A 23043-nucleotide genomic window follows, 5' to 3' on the forward strand; every position below is an offset into this window, starting at 1 on the left:
ATGTAAAATGAGCTTTGAGGCGAGTTCTATACTACAGACATTTTTTCTGCCAAATAATAAGATGCTTTACTTTGTGGATCTGATCTAGTATTGCTTGTGGCACATCCCTGTGTGTTTGGTGTTTTTTTCTTGCCTGTGCGTGCATGTGCACCGCAGGCATTATATTCAGTGTGCTTGCCTATAATAATATGTCGCGAGTGCATCAACCATCCCTGTTTGTCTTCTCAATGTGAAAGTAGCTTTTGTGCTCTTGTCTCTAATAGGATGGTTGTGCTATTTCAGTGTGAGCAAGAGTGTGCATTCATGTGAACACCCCCTGCATGTACGTTGCCTGTTCGTGAGAAAACGAAATAATAATCGTCACCCACTCATGCGTGCATGACAGCCCAATTCAAAGCAAATTCAAGAACTGAAAAATAAGGGAGAAACTCTACTGGAGTTGTCCAGGTATATGTAAGCACACCCCCGAATATCAGTTAACCCACTCCCAAATTGAAGTTGGCCTACCCCCAAATTTATTTTGCACCACATCCAAATTTCAAGTTGGACCACCCGCAGATTTCAACTTGGCTTATCGCTAAATTTAGGTTAGCCCACCTCCAAATTTGAAGTTGGCCCACCCCCAAATTTCAGTTGGCCCACTTCCAAATTTCAAGTTGGCCCTCCCCCAAACTTCATTTAGCCCACCCAAAATTTTAAGTTCGCCCAGCCCAAATTTAAGTTGGACCACGTCCAAATTTTAAGTTGGCACACCCCCAAATTTCAGTTGGCCACTTTGGCCCTCCCCCGAACTTCATTTAGCCCACCCCAAATTTTAAGGTCACCCAGCCCAGATTTAAGTTGGACCACATCCAAATTTTAAGTTGACCCACCCACAAATTTCAGTTGGCCCACCCCTACTATAAGCTTACCCATGCATTTTCTAAGGAGCCCTATGTATCTCTATGGGTATGCCTTTTTATATTTTTTTGGGGGGGGGGAGGGGGTTTAAGTTGTTCCTTATCACTTATGAACCTACTAGTCATCTGCATTTACACTATCATACCGATTAAGTGTTTTAACTGTGCAAATTATGAATTTTTGTGCAGATACAAGGCACTTTTCACACTCGGCATTACCCTCGGCAAAGAATACTTACGCATTAAAAACGTAATGTAGACTAGCTGGCGCTCATCACCCACAATGCCACGGGTATACTTGGCATTAATTTTTTCAGGGCCTGCTTTCATTGTGTCCAAGTGGCTGACGCACACATTGAAGTAAGCTGGAAAGAAAGCTCCTCTACAAGCCACTATTCCGATTTTCAGTAAAACAGGCAATGGATCCTAACAATCACCAAAAGTGTGATAGAGATGTCTTATCTTCGCACATGATTGTTCACAGCGGAAAACAGAACTTATGGTGCTGCATTTTTGACTGAATAACAGTTGATGACGTGCGAGGGGCTGAGTCCCAGCAAGATATTCAGCATACTGAGGGCACCTCCATTTTTATGCAACGTGTAAATTGTCGCAGTAAAATGCTTATAAGCAGACCAAAAGAATAAAAAAACAAAATGAAGCATCAGGGACTGCTTTGATACGAGTACTAAGGAAAGCGCCTTACCTCGCAAACAACACTGTTCTTTAGCGAAACAGTTATTTAGGCCAATGTTGTGCAGCCACTGCGTTTTGCGCAAGCTGTCACGCTTTCCTTGTGGTATCATAAAAACTGCATAACCATCTTCAGGCTTCCTGCTGCAGTTATGTGCACTACAGCATAGCATAGCACTAGCACAACACTGCAGGAAAAACAGGGTGCAACATTGGCTTGCACCTGACGTTTCTGATCACAAACGTTGGTGACCAGACATCATAGAAAACATGATTGCATCAACAAGATTCTACTGTGCCTGTACACATACATGTACACACATAAAGGTGTAGACATATGCTTCACATGCATAATTGATACATACTTGACACATACAAATCTACGACGAGAAACTGACATGTTTACTATGCATAAAGATTCTTTTATAGCATATTTTATGAGAACTGGCATGCAATATGCCACTGAATGCAATGCCACTGTAATTTGGCTATTTTGATGCACGGCACGTTAAAGCACTCTTGTGGTTCGAAAGAACAACTTCAGGAAATAAGTATGAGAATTGCTCTAGGCAAAGCAATCTGCAGATTCTCACGAAGCCGACACTAGCATCACATAAGTGCACCATGGCTTTGTCAAATCTGGTGTATTGAGCAGAAGACAAGCTCCCGCTGTGATCTTGTAAAAGGCAGATGCTTGTACTACTCTGATGATGATGATGCTTCCTCTTCTTCAGCCTGTTCCTGCAGTGGAAAAATGGTAAGAAAGTGCTCAATTATGAGTGACTTCTTCATATCACACTGAGCTCAGCACAGGACTCTGCTTTACATAACATTTTTTTTTTTCAACTTTAGGCTTGCTGAAATTAAACGGTCGCTGGGAAATTTCTAAACACAAATTCTGCAAATAGAATTACAGCCACATCCCTGGGAAAGCTTTTTGTTTGTTTGTTTGTTTGTTTGTTTGTATAGATTGTTTGTTTGTTTAACCAATTCCTTGGCCATGGACAAGCTTAGCTTGGCAATGGTACTTATGATTTTCTTGAGGTTTTCATTTCCTCACACAATGCTGTTAAGCTCCACCCATTCAAAAATGGTTAAGATTTTGTACAAAAATATTTTAAATATTGTCAACATTTTTTTAAAGAGTTCTGCAGTAAAAAGAAAATGGAACTACTTTTGGTCTTAAAGGATTAGAAAGATGAAAACAAAAACAACTGTGTCTCCTTCCTTAGCATAATGTGCAAGCAGTGCATACACCCAAAATGTGATTATGTTACACATGGGAATATTGACAGTGTCACAATGGCTCAGATAGGCACTTGAACATCCCCCTGCACACAGCAATCAGCAACAGATTTGCAATTATTCTCAGACACACGTTTGGTGCAAAAAAAAAAAAAGATGATTGTTCAAAGATTTATCATTGCTTGGGAAATCCGATGAGTACCTAATAGTAGTTAGAAAGTCACTTCTATTACTCCCAACAGAAAAAACAAAACAAGTTTGAGATACACATTTAAAGCCTGTCGTTACCTTTAAACCTTGTTACCAAAGCATTAGCTTTTTTTTTTGTGCATGTATGTTATTCTTCATTAAAAGATTCCTATACCATGGTTTCTTAGGAAGCAGCATCATGGTAACCTTTCTATACATAATCTGCTTCTATTTCTTTGTCTGCTTGTACTGCAAGATATTTCATGCTGTTCTCTTGGCAAGGCTCCCATGTTCTCATCAGTCTTTTCTTTCCTCTATGTCAAAGTGGAGTAGTCATGTATACCGATGTGTTCCCCGAGGATGAGCTTTTTGATGGTGTTGGCGACTACCAGTTTGACATTTACAGGCACATAAAGGAGCACAATCAGTGAGTCCATCACTCTGTCCAGCTAGTGATCATGCAAGACGCAGCCAGGGGCTGCACAAATGATAAAAGAAGCGACAAATGAATTATTGACATCACATAACAGGGATGCATTATAAAGGCTCAGAAATTACAATGAAACAATGCAAACTCAACCCCTGTGTGTACAGTAAAACCTCATGGATACTTTGGGATCATATCTTTGTTTTCTTGAGAAATATTGTTTTTCTTTTTTTTTCAACAACTCGTTGAGTGAGGTTCTACTTGTAAACCACTCTGTATTCTGGCATAACAGTCAAGCCAGTTAAACATGTCTGCCCCATTTAATGAGCTAACATGTTTGCTCCCCACTCGGGATGCACTCATGATCTCAGGAAATACTGTTGTCACAATACCAATACTATATGTACTGCCTACTTTCCAAAGCTATTGGAGTTATTGCACTTTAGGTACGGAAAATTACAAGGAAAGCATAAGGCACATTTTATTTTTCAAATATGTTTGCTTCACACATTGATTGCAGTATGCATATATAGAGGCTCATATCTCTGCTAAATCAAATATACTGTACATACTATTTGCCATGCATATATATACCTCGTGTATTGACTTCGTGTATTTTGTTGATATGTTGATGCACCAAATGTCAAGTGCATGAGAAAGAATCGCATCAGCCCATGACTACACTCAAAACAGGCTGACGTTTAAAAGCCAAATGCAAGAAAATTTTGGGCTGCATAAAAAGCCTAGTTTAAGATAGTCTTAATATAGAGGAGTCTCTCTCCGAAATATGAGCGGAAGCGTCACAAGAAGCTAGTAAAGCTATTTTTGATGGTGAAACTGAAGGAAAAAAAAAACTGCCATCATTACCACTCTCCGGAAGTGACGCGTGACCTCCAAGATTAGGCAGCACCCATGGGGCTCCAAGACATCACAAAGGCTAACCACCAGGTGCATACATTGTTTGTACAGGTGCGGTTTGCAGGCTGCTACTGATAAGGAAATTATACGATTATTGGCCCTGCAGCTTTGCAGAAATTGCTTCAGTGGTACATAATGCTTATTTATAAGCAATTTAGCCAATTATGGATGCACATTTGTTTTAACTTTTGACATGGTGATGACTGTCACTGTTACCAACTTCCACTAGCTTCCTTTGGTTTCGTTGGTACAGGTCTGGACAATAATTGTATATAATTGTATATAATTATTGTATAGACAGCAGATAAGCAGTATACACGAGCATAATGTCTCGTAGCAAACGGTTTGTTAGTATTACTGTTGGGTTTCAAAGCAGTGCCTCAACATGCAAAAATGACTGGAAGGGCTTCAAGCCATGCACGAATGCACTTTTGCTTCACTACCTGTTCTGCAAACTCTTTGAAAAGGGTTGTCACTCTGCCAGGAGTTGGTAGCACAACTCTGCAGTTGTCAAACTCAATTAAGAAACTGGAGTGGCACGCTCATCCTTCAATGCTCATCATCCGAGGACATTTTTCTCAAATGCCTCAGCCACAGATTAGTGGCCTATTGCCCAAAACATGTCACTGCACTGTCACTATCCTTATCCCATGTGTTGTGTATTTAGCATTTCACAGATTTACTGTTATGGGGATCATGGTTATGCTTCAACACTACAGTGCAGTGGCATTGATTTTTGCAAGCATAGTTTTACTACGATGGTTTTATGCAAGTGTGAAATTATATTTTGCTTCCATTCTTTCCATGTAAGTACTCATTTCCAGTCTCATCTTTGTTCACGTGTGTCTACATTTTATCAGTTTTAGAAATAGATATCATTGTAGCATTGCAAACTCTATTGTTGTTCTGAAAATAAATAAAAAAGTGAGGAGGAAAGGGAACAGTAAAAGGTTACCAAAACTTTTACAGTTTAGTACACTTGCAAAAATGCTCACAATATCTACATTATACAGTCAGATTTTACAAGCTCTTCATATATATCCTGCGGTCCTACGCATACGTGATGTATAGCAGTAAACAGTACAATAGCAGTCAACTTCTTGGCCCTTGAATAATTTTATATGTAACGATTGGTTTGTAAGCAAAGGCACCAGACAATGCCAAATAGTTCTTACAAACAAAAAGGTTACGTGACAACAGCGTTTTTTTTTTTTTTCCGGCCAGCAATACAGGAAGGAATAACATGAGAGAACCACATTTTTACTTACGGCTCGAGCTTTTTCCAAGTTCCTTATGAAGGCCTTGTCCAATTCATCATATGTGTTTTTTAAAGAATCAAGGGCCTCTTTAATTGCTTCCTCATCCTGCACAAAGTAAATGTAAACGCCAGTTCAGCAAGATGAGCTACCACTGCTTTCTTTCAAAGCCAATGACTTAGTGAGCACATCTCATGTATTATGTGTGTGTGTCTGTATATATATATATATATATATATATATATATATATATATATATATATATATATATATATATATATATATATATATAATCAAACCTCGATATATCGAATTATTGCGTATATCGAACACTGGCGTAATACTTCTGCGGACACCTGCAAGGTGTAGAGAAGTAATTCATAAGGGTAAACGTCCCTTTACACACACACATACATATATATATATATATATATATATATATATATCGAACACTCTCTATATCACCTGGAAAATCGCATGCATTTAAAATGTTTTATTTTGAACGGCGTCAGGCGTAAAATGAACATATACGTATGGTGGCTATAGCCACCATAATATACGTCACTCCGCCAACCTAGACCACGTGCGCTCTGTTGACAGGCGGTGAGCTTTCCCGCAACACCGTCGAAGATAGTGGAGCGCGATGGGCGTTCCCTGCGCACTGCACACATTGATCGCGCCGAGGGTGCCATTTGAACGTAGCGGCGTACACACGAGGCGGCTTGGCTAGTTCGACAACATCAACGACGCATTGCATTTGCCGCACTGACTCCTCCTAGGTGCCGCGCAGCCGCGCTGTGCGCCTGGTGCGCCTCACGAGAGGTTTGCATACACAATGACGCGCGACAGTGCGCGATCACTGAGCTCACTCAAGGACGCCTTGGCAGACGCTACTTAATATTGTATTATTGACAGTGTTTCAAAATGCTTGGATTGACGGACGCGGAGATCGCAGCAGAAGTAGCGGCCCAACGAAGTTGCTGCCAAGGTTGATCCCGCAAGCGCTGATGTTGCCCCGCTCCCGACTTCAACTGGGGCTGTAGCTGCTTTGGCCCGTCTATGCCACTATTGCGGCACAATAGGGGCACCAGCCCATCGCTTTCGGGTGGTTTAGACATTTTTTACGTGATTTTATATATAGAATTCTGGCTATATTGAACTATATTGCGATCACCACGCTGTTTAGTATATCGAGGTTCGACTGTATATACAAATATTTTCAAGGCGATTTTACAGCTGTTCGTTGTTCGGTATATGCGCGTTCAACTGTATCTGACTATATTGCTAGTGGTATGTTATAACCAGTACCATATTTACTCGCATAATTGTCGCACTTTAAAAAAACAAATTGATGCTAATGCAGGCCACACTGCTGCAGTACTTTCAGCTAAATAAATATTTTGTGTGAAGCTTCAAGTCAGCATTTACTGCGGAACGATTGGGGCACGATCGGGGATCGTTGTTCGGAGCGCGCGATTGGCCTAGACCGCGCCGATTTAGCGCGGCTGACGAAATAGGTGCGGCCTACGCTAATTGCGTACGGCGCAATCGACCACACGCTCTTGCCTGATGAAGTCGGCGCGGCCTAGGCTATTAGCGCGCGACGCAGTCGAACGCGCGCCCTGAACAACGATCCCCGATCGCCGTTCACTGATTGACTTGCAGAAGTTTTTGACGCGTTTTTACGTGATTTTATATATCGAGGTTTGGCTGTGTGTGTGTATGTATGTACATACATTCATATATATATATATATATATATATATATATATATATATATATATATATATATATATATATATATATATAAAGCCATCCTAGAATTCGCGTCTATGTTCTACAGCTATAGGTCAGTTTGACTACCGTAAATCTGTGTGCTAACATCGTCACTACACAGCTGCAACAATAGTACAATGAACAATAAGTTTTTTGAGAAAGCTGTAAAAATCTCAGGCCTCCTCATTGCATGGAGGCCACAGACTTCGGACTAGTGTTACTTAAGTGATCAGTTTCGGTTTAGCTTTGGGTCAAAACCAGATCAAACAAATGATTGAAAACTGCAAAGTAGTCTTGCATCCTAATCTGTGAAGGATACGATACATATTGCAGATCTGCTGTGGCCTCGTTTTCTGGAACAGAAGCAGCAAGTCAAACTATGGTTTGCATGAATACATAGAGGAGTAAATGAAAAGGAAATGATATTGAACTGATAATTTAGCATACGATTTTAAGTCATTTTGATGTGCTGTTGTGCCCATACCATTGAGCTTCAGGTGACAACATTTTAAGTTTTCACTCCTGCCTCTGATCTAACGTTCGAACATTACATTTTTGCTTAGAAATTCTTAGTGCAGGCTCCATTTATGTTTACAGAATGTTACTCTCTACGTATTACAGTTTAACAGTAACACACGGATGTATGGCATCAATAAGCACCCATGATTTTCAGAGTATAATTGTAGTGCATGTAGATGAGGAAGAATGTAGATCAAATTTCACAAAACCTAAATGTGGGATTTATCTAAAGGTAATGCAAAGCAACAAAGGCCCATGTGAGTTCCTCAATATGAAAGTGCGACTTAATAAATTACTGTATTTACTCGATTCTAATCTACCCTTGATTGTAATGTGCATCTGATTTGCACAGGGAGAAATAGCAATTTGTTCTCGCTAAAGGAAGGGAAGACATTGTTTTGGTTTTGGAATTGATTCCAATATGTATGTTATATTGTACTGAATTTTTCCAAAAGAAAATAAGTGCACATTAGAACAGAGCAAGCACAGTGCGGGACCAACTTTCCCAGGGTGTCATTCTACCAAATGGGCTAATCGGGAGGCTGTCATAGATGGATTGTTGGATGAGGGTAAGTTAATTGACATCTCAAATCAGTAAAACAATAACGTAATGAAAGACTTTGGACTGACCGCAGGTAATTCACGTGAGGGAAGCTCGTTCTCCGCGTCCTCTATCTGCAGTTCAACGTGCTCGAGTTCCTGCAGAAAAAAAATAACTGTTACGCTAATTGGTCCGGCATAACTGTTGAGGGAAATTAGTACTAACAAAAAAGATGCACACACTGCTCTTCCTGTGTGTGCATAATTTCTTTAGTGCCAATTCTGCTCAACAGTAATGCAGTGAAAATTAAAGGGCAACAAAAAAGCAGGTGCCTGAATGGTACTGTAGCTAGAGCTTGCTGCCTCGTCCTTGACTCTTCCTTGGCTTCATGCTCGTACATGCAGGTTATCTTCTACATAGGATAAAGCTTGCATTCATCAGCTTCATGTCAGTCACAAGTATATTAGAATGTAATTGAAAACATTTATTTCACTCTTTACAGGGCCTCGGTAGGGTTTTCCTCCTGGTTAGGTAAGTTGATTACTTTATAGTTCATTACTCATGTTATTTTACAGGGAAAGTTAAGGGAAGTGTTAAGCCTAGCTAGCCCTGAAATTCTCTTAAGAGTGTGTTCTGTAACCAATACAGTCACACCGCAGTCACATTTTGCAGTAATAAGTTGATTATTTGAACAGAAAATGAAGGGGAAATTAGAATTTTTAAATGTTTTGCATTGGAACTCTAGTGACATCAATATGTCGTCGAAAATGTTATTGCTTTCTTTTTTTAGCCATTGTGGCTTATTAAAAGTTCTTGAAGCTTGCTAAATGCAGTCTCTGGCTCTTTTAGAATACAATGCAGTCTATCATAACCAATAAAAGATTAACTTGGCTCTATTAGACCTCGTTAAAATCTGTAATGTCACAGTGCTCTGGTGAGGGAACTTCAATACGGCATCACCACCTGTGCTTTGTTGCGTCTTTTCTGGCTTACCAAGCTTTTTCTCACTGTAAGAGTGGCTTCCTTGGCACTGTATTTGGGTACTAATACAGCACAAGTAATTTTCACTTTAGTGCCCCTTTAATTATACCCAATTTTACGAAATTTTTAATTTAACGAAATAATTTCAATCCTCTGGCATGCATTCATGGAGCCCAATGGGTTGAAAATCTTGTAACAACATAGTGGACTCAATGTCTTGCCTGATTTAGTGAGGCGTCACAGAGATATATGGGTGAAATATGCGTGTGCCAGGTATCAGTTCAAATGAGAGACGACCATTGACCTGTCAAAATAGTTTGCGACACCTATGAAGGAACGCAAGACACTCTCAACATACCCACTCTCCTCGATAAGTGCACTTCCAGGCAAGAATTATACCCCCCTCCCATTTCTTAAAGCGAAGCTTTCTTTGCCTCTTCCTTCGGCTTTCCCACTGCTGCTGCTGTGGGCAGCTGCTGTCGCACACACCGCCTCAGGGGGGGGAGGTGGTTCAGAGCGCATATATAGATAACAGGCGCGAGTCAGAGAGGAAACGCAACAGGAGAAACTCGTTTTCACCCCACCGCATCCAATGTGCACAATCCCCTCTGGAGCTCCCTGGCCGACGCCACATTAGCCACTTGACAGCTGTAATTATCCATGACTCCCCTAAGAATCATTGCAGAAACTGCTGTGCTTCCCTTTCTACTAACATGAGAGACCGGAGGGAACGCACACAGAACTGTAGAGAGGAGAAGAATGAAAGGGAGGAGAAGAGGCAGTCCCCATACAAGAGAAGGGGGAGGTGACGTGAGAAGGCAAGGAGACCCCACTACTATATGACAGCGGTTAGGGGGACACAGGATAAGCTTAAGTTCAAGGTACGGTACAGTACGTTGCTGCTATTTCTGAAAAAATAAACGCAATGCAAATATGTCAAGTGGGCAACTTACGCAGGGCTTGCAGAAGCAGAGCTGCATTAATTAAAGAGCACCGCAGGGTCCAGGAAACACTACAGAAGCGGTCGACCGTCAAATCAACACTTCTGTGCCCGTGCATTAGCTTTGCGGATATGGCATTGCTAGAGGTCGTGGATTTGATCCCAATTGCAGCAACCGCATTTCGACGGGGCGAAATAGAAAACGCATGTGCACTTAGATCTGGGACACGTTAAAGAACATCACGGTGTCAAAATTAATCCAGAGTCCATCACTATGGCGTGCCTCATAATCCAAGTGTGGTTTTGGCACGTAAAGCCCCATAATCCAATTCAACTTTAATACTTCTGCCACAATGCGATGTGCAATGTGAGGCAATGACAATGCTCGACCCTCTCAGAGGTTATAAAATATGGCGCACAACAACGCCTCAAGCAAACACCTCTCCCTGTGTGTTCTGTGTACTACGCAGACAAAGAGCAGTGGTGCACGCAAGGTAAGGTTTAACATCAACTCACCACTCTCGTGTTAGCCTAAACATTGAAGAAATTAAGCTTTAGCTGTCAACATCACCGCTAATTATCATCAAACGAAGCATCCAGCTCGGAAAGCTTCGCTTACATTGATTCCCACAGTGCATGGGATCTGCATAATTTTCTTTCCTTTTCATTTCATTTTCATTTTATTACCGTAAAGACCCCTTTCAGAGTATTACATAAGGGGTGGTTAACATGTATACACAAGGAAAGACAGGTGTTACGGTGAAATACAAGTTTGAACAGTTGCCAGAAATTCTGAGTGATATGTGATGGCAATGACATTAAAGGGTAGGTTGTTCCAGTCTTTGACAGCCCGAGGAAAAAATGAAGCTTGAAAAGTGACAGTTCGTGTTCAAGGACAAGAAACTTTGTTAGAGAAACTATGTTATTCATAGCAGCATAAGTTTTACAATGCAACAAAGTTCTTGATTCAGTGAAGTACTTATCAGGCCCCACCTGCTTCGCTAAATCAAGGTTTAACTGGGTAAATCACACACACACGCATGCACAAAGATACAAACAAAAACTATGTTAAAGACAGCAAATCACCCAAGGAAACAAGTGGTAGTGTGTCATCCACATGGTATAGCACAGAAACGCTGCATTGAGCCAGCAATCTTCGAGGTCATGTTATGTTGTGTGCTACCACCCTGGTAACCTTAGAGGACTACATAGTTAGGGCATGACACTCCTGCAAATCATGCTAACAAGTGCACCAGTGAGGTTTTCTGCAGTAAAATACAATCACCATATCTAAACTGTTTTTTTTTTCTCATTCAAAAGCACTGTCTGTTATTATGAGTATAGTTGCTGTATACAGTTACAAGTGCAACTCAAATAGATTTCTTCCTAACAAACACTCTGACTGAAGAGATAAATTCCGGTGTTCTTGACACGTCAGTAAGTGACCACCAACCCATATACCTTGCTTTGGCTAGACAACTGAAAAAAAAACAACAACAATGCTTTTCTGCAAATAAAATTTCAACACATAAATTCTTATTCACTCTTGTCTTTCCGAGATGAAATTAACTCATTAATTTGGGAGGACATGTTGTCGTCGTTTTCCCCTTATGTAGCGTACAACTGTTTAATAGAGATTTTATGCTCGGTATATAAAAAGCACTTTCCATATAAAACTCTGAAAAAACCTCTTTATAATGTTTTCCTTACAGGACATGATCCAACTGCTTTCAAGGCTTTCAAAGTATACCGAAATAATCTGACTAAACTCCGGAGATAATATAAACACTACTATTATTTTACTTTGTTTGATGGCGCGGTAAACGAGAAAAAGATGTGGAACAAACTAAATGCTATAACATCTGCAAGGCGACTGGAGAACAACATTGATGAGCTTACGATATGTAATAAAGTGTACATAGGAATTGAATTGGCTAACAAATTCAATTAGCATTTTACTACTCTAGAAAATAGTACATATGATGCCGAAGCTCTAAACTATCTGGCCCTTTCCACACAGTATTCCCTATTTGCCACACCAACAAGTGAACATAAGGTAATTAACATATTTAGATTCTTTAAAGTAATTAAAAGTGAGGACATCAATGGTTTAAAACTACAACCTATTATTTTTGTTATTGACCTCCATAGCCCGCATATAACACACATATTCAATCTTGCTTTAAGTAAGGGTACCTTTCCTCAATGTATGAACACCGCCAAAGTAACTGTAATATATAAGGGGCGAGAGAAAAATAATCTGGGTAATTAAAGGCCAATTTCAATATTGCCAGTGTTCTCGAAGGGACTAGAAAAAACTATCTTTATTAGACTGTCGAGATTTTTCGACGAACATCTGATTATAACACCATCGCAGTTCGGTTTCAGACCTAGCCTCTCAACCCAATGTGCATTGTTTCATCAAAAGGAATTATTATTAAAAAATATAAAAGTGAAAAGTTTAACGTTAGGTGTTTTCATAGATTTCTCAAGGCTTTTGATACTATAAACCATGTAACATTACTGCAAAAATTAAAATGCTATGGCATTCGTGTGTTGTGTTAAATTTAATTCAGAGTTACTTGACCAATTTGCACCAGTGTGTATCGATAAATAAAGAACTGTCCGCACTAGCAAAAATTAGACATAGCATACCGCACGGTAGTATACTTGGCCCACAAGTGTTTATCAGTTTTATAAACGACATCGTAAGAGTACAGTTCAATAGAATATGTTATTTATGCAGATGACACCAGTTTCTTCTTTTCTAGAATTAATGTTGATAATATCATAGCATTGACAAATGACACACTAAGTAGACTGTACACTTGGACGGTAAAAAACTCTTTACAAATAAACTGTTCCAAGACAAAAGCTGTTCTTTTCCGTGCCAAATCTAGAACATATACTATGCTCAATTCTTTATACCTAAATGATGTTAAAATATAATTATCTTCCTTTGCAAAGACATTGGGAGTTGTGTTTCATGAATACATGTCCTGGGAGCACCACGCCAATTACATAAGAAATAAACTTTGTAAAGTAGTAGGAATTCCTAAGGAAATCTCATCGCATATTACCAGAACAGCAAAAACTTATTATATATAATGCTCTATGTATTGCACATGTGCACTACTGTCATCTAATTTGGGGTACGGGGACCAAGAAATCATTACATAACTTAATAATATTGCAAAAGAACACCATACATTGCATTGCAGGTATACCATAAAATGTGCATAAGTCCGAACCATTTGCAAGATTAAGATTTTAAAAATTGAGACTTTCTACCAATAATATCTCTTAACGACATTTAAATCAGAACTTATCCATAACAGCCGCCCCACACGTACATTAGCAAACTTAACTCTTAATCCCTCTGTGCATTCAACAAGACACACTGTTCACTGGCACACTCCACGGCCGCATACAAACTATGGATCACAGCTACTACAGTATTGCCTACCTAATGTACTAAATAAATTCAAACTAACAGATTACAATTTACGTGCAATGTTTAAAAATTCAATTTTAAATATGGTGCCTTTGAATGCTTCTTTCTGATATAATTATGACATCTTGAGTATCTATATGTTATGGTTTTAAATTGTGATTCCAAATTTTGCATGCGACTCACTTTTATGTACCGCAGTTTGCTGCTTTGTGCCAAGGAGCTGGTGGGGCTAGTCAAGCTGCAAGTATGCAGCTTTTACCCTGCCACCATAAATGGTACATACATTCTGTTATGGTACAAGTGTACTGATGTGGCGAAATAAACCAAATCTCAAGTATATAATTAATATAAGTACTGTTAGATGCTCCCTTTGGGGAGCATATACAATAACTCTAATTGTCAGTGGCAGATCACTATGCATCAATTAGAAACATCATCAAGAAAAAGGAGGCTCGACCCATGTTTCTACAGTGCTGGTGCAAATATTATCCAACGTTTGCATCACCTTTGTGCTTACAAAAGTTCTGTCCTCTGTAAAAGTGAATCATCCGGACACTTCGGAGCCATTAATCCACCACTTCAGCTTGGGTATGTGTCTGCCTTTAATACGCTTTTAAATAATGCATGGCTTGTATTACAAAGAATGTTTCAAAGAGCTTTCTTGAAATTTTTGAAATATAGGCCAGTTGTACTTGTGTCAAATGAAAACATCCACTGCCAAGAAGCCAACAACAGAGTTGACAGTGAAACAGGAGACAGTGTGTACCTTAGAGATGGCAAGGATGTGGGAAAATTCTGCGAGTTTCTTGTTGCTGCCTTGATGTTCCTGAAAGGGTCAACAATGAATAAGTCACTGAGCATGTACAATTGCAGGATTTCGCAGTGCGCATGTGACTTGTCCAGGTAAAGGCAGCTTTAAAACACGTATAATCAGGACTGGATCATTTTCAATTACATAAAGCGTGTCTTACCTTCAGTGTGGTCAGTTTTGACCTGTATCTTTTCTCAAGTGTTTTCCAATCCCTCGGTTTCCATTCCTCATCAGCTTCTTTGTTTTTGTCGACCACCTCTGACCTTTGTAGCATGGATGAGCAACAGTAACACCTTTATTGAAATGATGTTCTAGCTACTGCCTAAGTTGAAGCAAGTTTTTAGCACTTACAGGTGCTGCTCCATCGTATGGGTGAGACGGTCAATATTTTCCACACTGGCTTGTAGCTCAGACCGCTGGACCTGCAGTTGATCGTGTTCTTGACAAAGCCTTACAAGCTTTTCTTCAAATCTGTGGTATAAAAAGTGAGGGATTGGCATTCAGATAAGGCATCTCCAGTGTAGAAGTTGAACAGCTTGTGTGTTCACTTGTGATAGTAACTATTGATTAGGTGTGCTATACATCCACGTTGCTTTTTTTTTTTTTTATCAAGCTTTAAATGGCTGCAACTTCCTTAGAGCAGCGCATTCAGATCAATAAAGTACTGCCCCTTGTTGGCTGGCTGTCTGCCAATTGTATATTATTGAAGGTTTACCTGGAAAAAACCCCAATTACCATAATACATTGCAGTGTCATTGCCACAGGGAATAGTGTAACTTTCTCACCTTTCTGTGTCCAAATGATGACAGTCTAGAAGTGTCCCTGCTTGTGCCAGTTCCTTAAGGGTGCTGCACGCTTCTTCGGGCAGTTGTTCTGGTGCGATGTTTCCAGCTCGGAGACCAGCTTCTAAGCGTTCAGCTGTAGTGCAAGAAATCATCCATTATAATAAATCAGAGTGCACTTTTGCAGAATTCCACAATCCAATTAAATTCAACTTGAGGCTTGCTCTTTCTACCATAAAATAGTAGGCCCTCAATATAATGAAATTTGTGTTATTAAAAATGTTGCTTTATTACCAATCGAAGTGCATGCAATTTTAGACTGTATCATTTGAAGTGGAGCAGCACTGGGCAATGCTTAATGCGAAATGAGAAATCGGCACAAGATTGCTCGATGCAGGAGACTTTATCAGCCTTTGTGTTTCTTCGTATGAAACTGGAGAAGCAAAGAGCTGCGATCTTCCACCACATGGTGGCAGGTCTTTGGGACTAACAATATCACGTGATGATAACAGACAGATGACGCAGCTGCTCACGCATGTTGGAAAAATTTCACCATTGTGACGTTGGCACTATTGACTGTGGTTTATTTCAATAAAATGTGTTACGTCCCTGCGCTGTTGGAACGCAAGTCCCACCTTACTTTGGGTTTTTAAAGCCTTTTCACTTTTAACAAAACACTCCTTATAGCAAAGTACAGTTCCTGCTCTGATGACTTTGTTAAAGTAAGGATCTACTGTATCAATAGTTTGTTCTGTAAGAAACCTTATTTTCTTGGCTCACCAATAGGAATTGCTTTGCTTGATTGCACCAGAATCTTACTTATTTTGTCACCACGACATGGCTATCATGGCTGTTGATTTACTGATTCACGTTTTTTTTCCCCCTAGAATCCTGTCTAGCACAGACGGTGTAGTGAAGGACTTCAGATTAATTTTGATCATGTGGGGTTCTTTAGCATGCACCTAAACAGCCACAGGCAACATGAGCGGGAACACTGAATTCGTTAGAATGTGATTGGCAGTGTTAGGATACGCCATGCACTTTCTGCTCTCTCTCTCTCTGTGTGTGTGTGTGTGTGTGTGTGTGTGCGTGTGTGTGTGTGCGCGCGTGCATGTGTGTCTGGATCTAACCGTTTATCTTTCATGCCAATTTGGGCCATTGGGTACGTGCCACTGAGCCTCTTTAATTTGTCCTGCCGGACTGTGCAGGACTGTCCAAGATGCTGCATATGTAACACTCACTGGCTGAAAGCACCGCCTAGTCCAGTCTGAGAGTGTCAGGGACGGATAATCGAAGAGGTCCACTCGTTATGTGCTGCTCTTTCAATGAACCTCTTTGATGCCAACTTAGAACCCTGGGTATGTCGCACTCTTCATAATAATCATCATAATAATACAAAACATATCATCACCAATTATGCACCAACCATAACATAGATTGCTAATTGCATTAATGTTGGCACTCATCTCGAGACTGTAGACATGGCACTGTTTTTTTTCTCTTTTTTTATACAACAATTACTTGTGATGTGTGGACTTGAATCTAACGTGTTAATGTGTAACGAGTAGCTTGTGAACATTTCATCGAGACCATTTAATCTAATTGAGCACTTTTATGTGGTGTGGGCATCTTTAGCTGTTACAGCCTCTTGAAAGCAAGACTGTCACAAGGATTGGGGAGGTAAACAAGCATTTTTGCAATTCACCCACAATGAAATGCGGTCACTGTGGCTGGGAGTTTAATTTGAGACCTAGTATCTCAGCAGCAGCAAATACAGCGACATAAGTCATGATGTTTTTAAACATCTCGCTATTAGCTAGGTGACAGTGAAGTGGCGGCTCTACACAAACACTTACGCAAGATAAACACCAGAGCTGGTAAGCGGTATTGTCGGCCAATCACCTTTAAGTGATACAGGCGTTTATCCACCAGGATTCTCTTTTTTTTTTGGGGGGGGGGGGGAAGGCTACCAAATTGTGGGGAGTCTTGCTCTCTCTCTCTCTCTCTCTCTCTCTCTCTCTCTCTCTCTATATATATATATATATATATATATATATATATATATATATATATATATATATATATATTTCAGGAGTACTGCCGACCTCTCATATGGGGCCTCAGGCAAGAGTGGGTTATAGCGCAAAAACAGATTTGGAAAGAAAGAGAAAGAATTCTAGAAGCGGAAAACAGGAAAAGTTGCCAAAGCAAGTCCAATGCAGGTACTAGGGAGAACGTGATTCATGCACAGGTACAAGAAACAAACGTTAGAAACTCGAACACTAGAAATTATATAATTCAAGAGCAGAATGATGGCAACAGACATCTCTTGACAAACATCCCACATAGCCATTTCTATCGCAATATATATATTGGGATAGTGTATGTATACAGCCTCTTACTCAAATGAAGAGGCTTGGTGAACACTCAGCGCAGTCCACAATGATGATAATCACACACACAGGCACTTAAAAGGAAAGACATACAGCTGACAATGTACAGATAAGGAAGAAGTTCATCTCTCTCTCTCTCTATACATACATACACACACATATATATATATATATATATATATATATATATATATATATATATATATATATATATATATATATATATATATATATATATATATATAATAGAGCACCCTGATCATGAGAAGGAAATTTACAAAAGAACAAAAACGGTTGGAATGCATATGGTACGCATTAGCAAATCCTGACTGGGAGCTAACTACTATCATTAAAAAGTGTACAATCATTGCATTCTACTGCTGCTAACATATGGGGCAAGAAACTTGGAGGTTAACTAATAAGCTCGAAAACAAGTTAAGGACTATGCAAAGAGCAATGAAATGAAAAATGTTAGGCATAATGTTAAGAGACAGGAAGAGAATGGTGTGGCTCAGAGAGCAAATGGGAATAGCCGATATTCTAGTTGACATTAAGAGAAAAAAATGGAGCTTGGCAGGCCATGTAGTGTGTAGGGTAGATAATGGGTGGACCATTAGATTTACACAATGGACGCCAAGGGAAGGGAAGTGCAGTCGAGGATGGCAGAAAACTGGGTGGTGTCATGAAATTTGTAAATTTGCAGGCACAAGTTGGAATGGGCTACCGTAAGACAGGGGAATTTGGAGATCGGAGTGAACGGCCTTTGTCCCTTTGTCCTGCAGTGGACATAAAATTGGCTGATTATATATATACATATATATATATATATATATATATATATATATATATATATATATATATATATATATATATATATATATATATATATATATATATATATATATATATATATATATATGTGTGTGTGTGTGTGTGAGAGAGAGAGGGGGGGGGAGAGAGAGATGAACTTGAGAGAGGCACTGTGTGTTCACCAAGACTCTTCATTTGAGTAAGAGGCTGTATACACTATCCCAATATATATATTGCGATAGAAATGGCTATGTGGGATTAATTCATGTGAAACTATTGGCTAGTTCTTTATTCATTTTCAGGTGGGAACAGCACTAAAGACACAAACACAGCCACACTCTAAGAAAAGTTTGCACCCTTTGAGTCGTGTCTTGCCACACAACAATAAACGTCATCTGTCTTGTCCTCAATTCCTTTCATTAATGCTGCGAGCCCGGTACTTCCCAGTAACGAACGACATGCGTGTTATGAGCATGACATAGCATTGCCAACAGGAAAGTAGTGGGCTCGGCGTTTTCAAGAAAGGAAACGCAAGTAAGGCAGATGACGATTATTGTTGTGTGGCAGATATACACCCCAGAGGGTGTAAACTATTTTAGAGTGTGAAGGCACATGAAAAATGACATGTTGCACTGTCTATCAACTGATCTATTATAGCAACAAAAAAGCATTTAAATACGCTAAAGTAAGTCATCAAAAGTACAAAAAGGGGCAGGGGTTGGTCATCCTTACTCTGCGGTAAATGCATGTGGTCATGGGTTAGCAGATAAATATGCAGTTTCCTTGTCGATAATGTGAAGTGTACTAACACTTCACATTTTTCAAATTTAGGCTACCAACCATACTTCTTACTTCTTCTTACAGCCAGTTGGCCACTGACTGCTTTTGTCACGTAATGTCACAGCACATATGCTACTAGGTTTTGGTTTGCTTTCAATCTTATATTTTGCCATTAGAAATATTCAATGTCACTTATAAATATACACACCACAAAATATAATATCTACTTAGCTGTTCTTCAGATTAGATTGATATCAAGCACAGTTGATTCTGCAAAATTTTGTCCTTAGGTCTTTTCCCACTCATCTGGCATTTAGCAATACCTTCAGTGCAGGAGAAAGGGGGTGGGGGTCTCGCTCGTTTTTTCTTTATATATATATATATATATATATATATATATATATATATATATATATATATATATATATATATATATATATATATATATATATATATATATATATATATATATGGGGAGAGGGGAGTGTTTGCCTTCTATGAAAGGGGGGTGTTAGGGCCAGGTGTGTGTATACAAATCACTGAAGTGATCTCACTGGCAAACTTTCTGACTGGTGTTGCAGAAGTCGCGGGACGCGGTAGTGCTGAACTTAGCGCCACTAGTTCGCGGCTGGACGTAATTATACTTATTTAATCGTGTTTTTTACTAGTTGTAACAACGTGTCATTATTCCGAATTATTGGCGGCGCCTCCAGGACACCAAAGCGGAAACGGGGACATCAAAGCTAGAACCCGGACTGGTCCGCGGGTTGGGGCTCGCCAAGGGCTGCGCGTGCCAAGGTTGTATAAGATCGGCAAATTTTTTATGCCAACACCCCCGGGCACGTTTCGGCCTCCGCGGCCCCAACCACGGGCCGCCCTGCTTCCACCTTTGATTCCCCCGCCACCGCTTTCATGCCCTGGAGATACTGCGCCGCCTCCTTTATTATAAATCTTAGGTGCTCTCCTGGGGCCTCCGTTTGCCGGTTACATGTGCCCTCCTGGAGCAATACTTGGAAAAAATACAATCTATCTTCGCAATGAAAAAGACGGCCCGCAACTTATACAACACACCAGTCAGAACCTTGCCATATCTCACTTTCAGTAGAGGCTGTCTGATGCTCGTCAGTGAAGCGTCGGACCAGACGCGTCCGCGCAAAAGTAATTGAGCCAGAATGCGGCTTCTACAACTATTGGCCCTTGTGAACGAGAACATTCAAACAATGCGCTACCTTTCTCGACGAAAAACTTGGATCTTGCTTCCAGAACTTTGATTTGGTCACGTGCGTCAGCCTCAGCAGCTTCTTGTAGAGTCATTAGCTTGCGCAAAGCGATGAACATTTTCTCGTCCATTCTGAAATTTAGGTCTTTTTTCAGCATCTTATGAAGCCAGGCTTTCACCTGAAAGAAGAACCGGAGAGTCAACTTACAGCACGTAGCACGTTTATCGTTACAAGTACAAGTAAATAGCAAACCTGTTTCGCTTGCTCCTCTTCTGAAGCGCCTTCAGCTTGTTCAGAACTGCTGGCCATCGTTTGGAACAGCTGGAACAGATATTACTTTTCTCTTACTCGACAGCGATCATATATTTACGTTCTTGCGTAAGCAGCTAGTGCTGATGCAGGGCGCCTGCTACTATACGAACAAAACTCGCTGTCGGTTGAACGGAATATATGAGCCACAGATCTCTGAACAAGAGAACTCCAGCCACAAAACACTTAATCGAACCACATTGAATCATGGAACACCTATATATAAACGGTTCCGACGATGATGATAGCTATGTCTGTGGACAAAAAAGAATAGAAGCCTTTAATTATTTTTACGTATGGAGTATTTTAATACTTGAGCAGCAAAGCTTTTCCAATGACACTTGCTTGATTCAAAGGCGCTGCACTTTATTTAGCTTCAAGCAGCTTCAGGTCTATTTATCCAGCATTACGTTAGCATGCGCATTCGTAAATAAAATTGTCGTGACGTCACTTTGTGGAGTTGGCAAGATCGCATAAAAAGGGAGATGTATTAAGGCGAAAGCCTTAGATCTCTATGTTTCAAGGTCGCGTTGTGAGGTACAAAAAATATCACGTGACCCAGGAAGCCCAGAAGCGAACCAAAGCATGTCCAGCCGTGTGTAAGGGATTATTAATTATTAGCGAAGTTAATTAATGATTGATTAATGATTGGATTAAGGTGCATGAAGGAGTATTAAGGTCGATTGAGGTGTATTAAGGAGGACTAAGGTGAATAACAGCAGGTTTTACTATACTCCGTTGAATACATAGCAGTCAACGCTGCGGAAGCTACGCAAGAAGTTCGGTCAAGAAAAGTTATCACTCCGCGCGTTCGGTTATCACTCCGCGCTTCGCTGGGCGCCAACAGCGTTCGCTCGCACGAGCATGCACGTGAGGCTCCTCGCGACGTGTTGCAAATAAAAAACCCGAAAAGAAGAACAAAAATAAAAATGACCTAAGACGACGCTTTAGCAACCGTATACCACTGTGTTTGTTTCTAAGGATTAAAACTTGTTTCATTCAATACTCAGCCTATATGAACAACAGTGGCGCACAATTGTGGTAAAGAAACATCGAACTATATCCAAGTGCAAACGAAGCCACTGCAAGAAGTCTCTCTAGCCTCCACAGCGTTGACTGCTATGTATGGAACATAGTACATATAGGCTTTCGCGCCTATTAGGCGATAGCTAAGGACACCTGGGGATTTTTTATGCGAAGCAAAATACTAGAGCTCAACCCAGCTTCTCAGGCGCGGCGGCGTCGCCTTCAATGACCGCCATACCACGTGACACCATGACGTCACGACAGAGGAGAAACGGGGCTCCAACTCGCGCCGTCGCCTTCAAGGCTGACAACGTGGCACCGCGACGTCACGACAGAGGAGAAACGGGGCTCCAACTCGCGGCGTCGCGGCGGTATATAAGCAGCTGCGCTTGTTTCTGGGTGGCTTTGGCTCAACTCTTGCAAGATGGGCTGGGTGGGAATCGAACCAGGGTCTCCGGAGTGTGAGACGGAGACGCTACCACTGAGCCACGAGTACGATGCTTCAAAGCGGTACAAAAGCGCCTCTAGTCACCGCGTCCAATGCGGGGCGCGTAGTCGCTGCGCCGTAGCCCATTGTCTTACACCCCTTGGCGGGTCGACGGGAACGCTGTCGCGTTCCACTCTTGAAGGCGAAGCAGAGTAGCGCATGAGTTGTTTCTTCGTCTAGCCGAACCAAATATAGCCAAGCAACAGCAGTTCACCAGGCTAAACAGTGGTTCAACAACTAAAATAAAGGCTAGTATGCTTCGCATCCTGGGCTTAACCTTAGCTAAGCCACAGCCATTTTTTTATTCCTCGAGTTGGGCTTTTATAACAATCCGAAATAGCAGCTCACAATTCATCACGGAAAGCCTTCACTGATCCACCTAAAGCTCCACCAAGGAGCACGGCCTCACCTTCACCCAACGTATGTCTAAGAATGTCGCCTTCGCCATAGTATGAAGTACTGCTCGTTGCTGTACTTCGTTCTGCCCGAACGGTCTTGAGTCACCCAACGGGTGTTTCAGGTGTAAACGTAAACACGAAAATGTTAAATCTTCTATGTGGAGCCGTACACTCTTAAGAAATCACCGA

The 23043-nt window shown here is 40.7% G+C and overlaps 1 protein-coding gene and 1 long non-coding RNA gene across 17 annotated transcripts in view; one reads left to right on the forward strand and one right to left on the reverse strand.

The window, feature by feature from the left end:
• Nucleotides 1–1971: 1971 nt before the first annotated feature.
• Nucleotides 1972–21169, reverse strand: LOC126544511 (uncharacterized). Of its 2 annotated transcripts, XM_055061774.2 has the most exons (9): nt 20887–21167; nt 20644–20812; nt 15435–15567; nt 15001–15120; nt 14810–14912; nt 14605–14664; nt 8553–8621; nt 5640–5735; nt 1972–2333 (listed from the first exon to the last, which is right to left on the reverse strand). In XM_055061774.2, exons 1-9 carry the CDS (start codon nt 20941–20943, stop codon nt 2292–2294), a joined length of 849 nt encoding a protein of 282 aa, XP_054917749.1. In that variant the 5' UTR covers nt 20944–21167; the 3' UTR covers nt 1972–2291. The 2 variants fall into 2 exon arrangements, with proteins under 2 accessions (XP_054917749.1, XP_054917750.1); XM_055061775.2 differs by lacking the exon at nt 8553–8621 and having other exon boundaries at nt 20887–21169.
• Nucleotides 6244–23043, forward strand: part of LOC126544519 (uncharacterized) — a 35806-nt gene continuing 19006 nt past the window's right edge. The window contains exons 1-4 of one of the 15 annotated variants that reach the window (XR_011892737.1): nt 6244–6449; nt 8966–8994; nt 14037–14113; nt 16640–16789. This is a non-coding gene — a long non-coding RNA (uncharacterized lncRNA). The other 14 variants (XR_011892736.1, XR_011892739.1, XR_011892732.1 and 11 more) reach the window with 14 other exon arrangements.

Source organism: Dermacentor andersoni, chromosome 1, assembly GCF_023375885.2.
Source record: "Dermacentor andersoni chromosome 1, qqDerAnde1_hic_scaffold, whole genome shotgun sequence".
In the NCBI taxonomy this organism is placed as follows: Eukaryota; Metazoa; Arthropoda; class Arachnida; order Ixodida; family Ixodidae; genus Dermacentor; species Dermacentor andersoni.